This window comes from Gastrolobium bilobum, unplaced genomic scaffold (assembly GCF_033153095.1).
Source record: "Gastrolobium bilobum isolate Gb01-03AN ecotype WA unplaced genomic scaffold, APGP_CSIRO_Gbil_v1 utg12072, whole genome shotgun sequence".
Classification (NCBI taxonomy): Eukaryota; Viridiplantae; Streptophyta; class Magnoliopsida; order Fabales; family Fabaceae; genus Gastrolobium; species Gastrolobium bilobum.
In genome coordinates, this window is record NW_026899161.1 from 540,828 (window position 1) to 547,124 (window position 6,297).

Genomic DNA, 6,297 nt, shown 5'->3' on the forward strand with positions numbered 1-6,297 from the left:
CTAACATTGTTTTCTGTGTTGCAACACTTGCAACGAAAGGAATTCTATTGATCGAATTTATTTCCTTAATCACTTATAAATTTGTCTGTTACATTAACAAATATATTTATTAGTAGAATAAAAGATATTTTCTTTTTAAGGATTGAGATCATTTCAAGGGTCAAAATCATTTTATGTGGATGTAAATTACACTTTCATTTTTTACCATTAATTTATTGAGAAAAATGTTTGTAATTTTAAATAACATAAAGTTATGTCACTTTAAGATAGAGATAGACACGGAATAAATTTTTTTATTTAAATTTTAAATTAATAAAAAACCATCCACTGTCTCTCTCCTATGATTTTCATTTTCTGTGTCTATCTCTTTCCTAAAATGACATAACTTATGTCATATAAAATGACAAACACCACGCCCTAATTTATTTATATTTAATAGTTATGATTTATTAAGGGATTAGTATTTATCTTTTTAAAAGACATAAAATTATATATTTTAAGCGAGAGAAATGATACACAATAAAAATTATGGGAAAAAAAATTGGAGGGAGTTTTTTTAATTAAAATTTCAATTAAAAAATAATAGTTTAAGGATCAGGATTTAAAAAGACAAACAAATTTCCAATTTGTTAAAGGAGAAAATGTGAATTATTAGATATAAACAAATTAATAGTCAACATTGAGTATAAAACTTCTTAATTTTACACTTAATATTGAAATTATATTTTTAATATATAATTTTTGGGATTAAATTCTTTCTTTATCTACCTTTCATGATTTATTTATTTTTTATCTTTTTGGTAAACAATAATGTCTTATTAGATATAATTATAGATTAGTCTCTTCTCTTTTATAATCACACCACTTCATAACATATTAACATACAACATTATTCATTTTTTTATTTATATTAAATTCGTATAATTTCAATAAATACAATATTATGTATCCATTTATTTATTTTTTCAATAAAAGTTTTTAATTAAAATATATATTTTAAAAAATATGTGATAATTAGATAATTTTGGTAAATAAAGAAAAATTTCAAACAAAAAATTCGTTTATTGGTAAACATATATATATATATATATGATAAAATCATTTTTATAACCGTTTTACGTACAACAATGACAGGTGTATGATTATGTTTTCCATATTTAGTACTTTCATCTTGTGTATGGTTATGATTTCTCACATTTAATATTTTCACACACACACACATATATATATATGGCAAGTATTTAACTGCTACACGTACAACAACCGGAGAAATATAAATCCTATATAAAAGGTTTATTATTGATTTTTTTTAATAAAAAGGAAAGAGAGGGATTATTAGCTCCCAAGGTTCACGTCCTATTTTTTATAATTACAAATTTACAATCCCTTAACTAATTGGCTTACGATTTTTGAGGTGTATAATTAGTTTGTTAATTCCTCAACACATTACAATATTACGTTGGCTAATGTGTTCATAAAGTGTAAGAAAACAATACTTTTGGAATCAAAGAAAAAATCAGATTATATACAAATTATTAATGCTTTAAGCAAACTCACTTAATTAGTAAGTAAGCCAATTCAATTAGGCTTTGAATTGACTAAAGCTACAAAGAAGTTGAGCCAAAAGATTTTATGGAAACTAGATCAAGATAAAAAAAAATTTGCACAAATTTTGAAATATAGTGAATTTTGTTATAAACTACATATTATCTCATCCCACTTAGTAAGCAGGCCAATTGAATAAGTCTTTGAATTGACTAAAGCTACAAAGAATTGGAGCCAAAAGATTTTATATATAGAAAACAGATCAAGATAATTTTATTATAAGCTACACATTATCTCATACAATCAATTAACATGTTCTTTTCCCACTTTTTACAAATCCTCTCCGATTTTCGTTAAATTTATTAAAGGAGATATTTAATCATCATAAACTGCTAAGTATAAATTATTGGTTTATAAAATAATTTCAAAACTGGTTTTTTTCTTAGAACAGTTATTTGGATACTCTCTTTTTAAATCAGAAGCTACTTTTAAGCTAAAATTAAAAACAAAATAAGAAATAAAAAACTGTTTGATGATTACATAAAAAATTTAGTTTAAAAACACATATTTCAAGAAAAATCTCTCTTATCTCTATAGTTATTCATTTCAAAAAAATACATAATTCAAGAAAAATTGATAAGAGATTAAAAAAAAACTCCTCTAGGAACTTTTATCTTTTGACCTTTTTCTTCATTATAAAAAAAAAAGTTTTTCATTATAAAATTTGTGTCAAAACCTGTTTGGCCAAAGAAAAACTAAAAAAAATGGTTCATTTTTACTAATGTTATTTTTGTAAAATTTATCTAATGTTCACTGAAACGATATTATTGTGTGTGTTTCTAATTTTAATTTATTTCAAGGTTATAATTCTAATTTTTTAATATTTTAATCCAAAACGAATGCCCTTTGGGTGAACATTAGACAAAAATTTTTAAAATAACATTAAATACTTTATTTAAAAAAAAAATCCAAACAATCGCTTAGTACAACAAATCTCACTCTTTAAAAAAAGGAAGGACATTTGCCGGTGCATTTTCTATGCAATTATTTATGGGTATGCTTGACTTGGTCTGGTTTTCTGATGTATATTTCTAACATCAATACCGTGAAACTCACCAATGTATTAATTGAGGGATAAAACGTTTTTCAAGGATAATTAGAACATCGTTTTCCATGTGATTCTTCAAATCCAATATGAACTTGTCCTTATCAATTAGTTGAAACATAATGTACAAAATTTAAATCTCTCTTTCACAGCGTACAAGAAATGAAACTTAAAACAAAACCAGGTAAAAATGAGGAAAATTTGCCACCTTATTTCTAAGTTCATAAATAAAATTTTACAAAAAAGAATTAAAATCTTTAACAGTGAATTTTATTATATTAAAAACAGAAGTCATAAAATCAACTAACACCAAATCTTTTCTCACTTGATTTCTAATTGAATAAAAGTTCTCAAAGGATAAATTTTCACACATTGGTAACTAATTACCTCGAAGAACCATGTGGATTTTCTATACAAATACGGGAATCCTTGACTTTGTCTGGTTTCCTCTAACAACCATAACCTGAGACTTTCTAAATCTCCAAGCATAATTAGAACATCGTTTTCCAAGAGATTTTTCGGATCCAAGACAAACTTGTCCTCATAGACTAATTGAAACATAATGTACAAAATCTCTCTTTCTGGCTTTTCAACATAAGAAGAGAGATTTATTATAAGAAGAAGAAAAAAGAGGAAACTAAGAACTACATTTAATTCCTCTTTTAAGGAGAGAAAATAAAAAAAGCAACATATGTTGAAACTAACCATACAATGAGCAATCAGCTCTTAGCTGAGAGCATGTTTTCGATCCTCTTCGTTATCATCTTTTAGAAGGGATCCGGATTAGTTTATAAGAACATTATCGGACGGAGAAATTCAAAAATAAAAAATAAAAATAAAAATCAGATGGTCAAAGCCACAAGGCACCAGCATCCTTTAGTATAGGAACCAATTCACCTGAGATATGAGTGGCCATGACTCTTTCCAACCCTCCGAACAATTTCCCACCGACGAACACCGCCGGAAACTGCAGAGCTTCGACGCCGCAGCCAGGCTGGGTGGACAGGTGGGCGGCGAGGGCAGGTTCATGGTCGTCATCGACCTCGTAGACAGGAGGGTTGACTCCTAAACCTTGTAACAACCTTTTGACAACGTGGCACATGCAACAACCACGTCTACCAATAATTATCACTGCGTTCTCCGAAACCATTCTGATGGCTTTGGATGGATCCCCGCCGTTGGCTTCTTGGATCCCTCCGGCGACTGGCAGATCACGTGAGTCACGTGTGCCGGCAGTGATCCAACTCTTATATGGGATTGCTTGGTGCATGATATTCAGAGAGAGAGAGAGAGAGAGAGAGAGAGAGAGAGAGAGAGAGAGAGATTGTGACCAGCGAGGGGAGGGAGGGAATAGTGGAGGGCAGAGGTGGAAATATAAGAAAATTGCGGGGAGGGGGAACTATAACGTCAATGGCAGTTACGCACTCGTGCGTCACCGCTGCTGTGAGTGATGCGATATTGCGTCACTGACTCGGTCAACAGATTCCTGGAAGTTACATCCACTGCACTCGTGAGTCGTGACGAGAAATGCTACGATACTGCCGTCTAATGCTGGAAATTTTATATATAATTTAAGAGTTTAATCTTTATTAACGTTATAAGAAATAATTTTATCTTTTACACAAAATTATAAATATGTGGGATCATGTGAAAAGAATAGTGAGAAAAATATGTTTTAGGAGATAAAATTTATTCCCTAACACATAATAAATATTATTCTCATAATTTAACGATATTTTATTTTTAATATTACAATTTATATTTTTATATTATGAGCTACTTATGTAAATATCTCTAAAAAAATCTTGAAAATTAATTTTTAATAAAAGTTTATATGAATATTTTTATTACAAATAAGATTTCTTTTTTTTAGATTGATGGTTGTCCTTTTAAAAAATATAAAATTACATCATTTCAAGTGAGAGAAAAAGATATACAATAAAAATTATGACATAGAAAGTGAAAGTTTTTTTAATTTAAATTTTAAATAAAAATATTAATTTTAACTAAAATAACTATCCTTTAACAGAACAAATAATTTTCCCTTTAGTTTAACATGCTTTGAAAATAAAATTATTTTGCACAATTACAGATGTGTTTGATTATATTCTGATTTTTTATTCTTAAATTTTTTTCGTAGAATAGTTAATGAAATAAGAGTTTTCTATAAAAAAAAGTTTATTAAAAATTAAAAGTCAAAACACAAAACAAAAAAAATTCATATAGATTCTTTAAATTTGATTTTAAAAATTAAAAACAATTATAATTTTTAATTTTTTTTACAAGTCAAGGCTTATTAAACGAGTTTTTTTATTTGTATTCTAAAAATCAATAAATTCTTTTTTGAACAGATTTCAAACATACTCTACGTTTCTTTTACTTATATCGGAGTTTGAACTGTAAAAGATTTTATAAGTGTATGTTTGTTCGTTTGTTTTGGTCTGGTATGTTTATTTTCAGTACGTTTGTACCCCAACTTTTAAAGAAAATATGTTTATGGTCTATTTTTTGAAAACCTTTTGTTAGGGGATCTTTTATTTAACTAATTACCTTAAAATTTTAAACAACAGTTTGTGTTAATAAAGTAGGTTTTATTTAAAAAATAATCACTTTTTTATAAATTCTTTTTAAAAAATACAAAAATTAATTTTTTTTAAAAATGAACTAATATGGATACACAGTAAATCATTTAAAGATCTCTCATCCGCTTGTTTGGATGGACTTTTTTTTTCTTCAAAAGCTGTCTTTTTAAAAGAAGAAAAAAACACTTCTCAAATAAAATCTGTTTGGATGTATGCTTTTAAAAAAAAGAAGCCAAAAATCAGCTTTTTCTGAAGCTACAAATTTTAGCTTCTAAAAAAATAAAAGCCAAATATTTTTTTAAAAAAATCTAAATAGCTATACCTTTTATAAAAAGTACTTTTAAAATAAGAAAGTCATAAAAACAACCAATGAGTAATATAAGAATGAGAAATTATTCTCTTATGTAGTAGGAAAAAGTTGTCTTATGAACCCCCTAGGGTAGCTCAGTTGGCAGCTGAGCTCCCAAGAGATTGTTTGGTGCAGGGATCAAACCATGTCTCAAGCAGTTTCTTGGAAAATCTTTGGGGGCCAGAGGATAAGCCAAAAATCTTCGGTTGGGGGATTAGTCTCGTCCTTTCTCCAGTTGCGAAGCTTAGTGCACTCACTGTTACAATGAGGGGCTAGCCCAAACGGGCCGTACCCCGAGGGCATGGTGCCCGGAGAAGGTTGAATGGGGATACCTCCTGGCAATGTACCAAAAAAAAAAAAAAATTGTCTTATGATATAGATACATTGATAAGTGTGTCATGTTATTTATTTTTATTTTTTATCAACACATGGTGCGACCCATCATTTGTTGAGTTTATGACATAAGAGAGAGTGTCACCTATAATATGAGATTAGATGCTTCTATAACAATAGTATTTATTTATGAGTTTTATTAATCTTATTTTAAAAAAGATAAGTTATCTAATGTCATAGAAATAAATTTATGGGCTCCTCCACTTGAAAAAAAAAAGTGGCACAGTTATCGAAGCGTTTGTAAGAGGAAAAACTTATCTCAGGTAATGAGAATAATTTTCCCCCTTATTTATGTAGTTGTGTATTATCTATAAAAAAATCAT

At 27.9% G+C, this 6,297-nt stretch overlaps 1 protein-coding gene across 1 annotated transcript; it reads right to left on the reverse strand.

Moving 5' to 3' along the window:
• Nucleotides 1-2,986: 2,986 nt before the first annotated feature.
• LOC133287906 (glutaredoxin-C9-like) lies at nucleotides 2,987-4,141 on the reverse strand. Its single transcript, XM_061485608.1, has one exon. It carries the CDS (start codon nucleotides 3,918-3,920, stop codon nucleotides 3,501-3,503), a length of 420 nt encoding a protein of 139 aa, XP_061341592.1. The 5' UTR covers nucleotides 3,921-4,141; the 3' UTR covers nucleotides 2,987-3,500.
• Nucleotides 4,142-6,297: the final 2,156 nt, after the last annotated feature.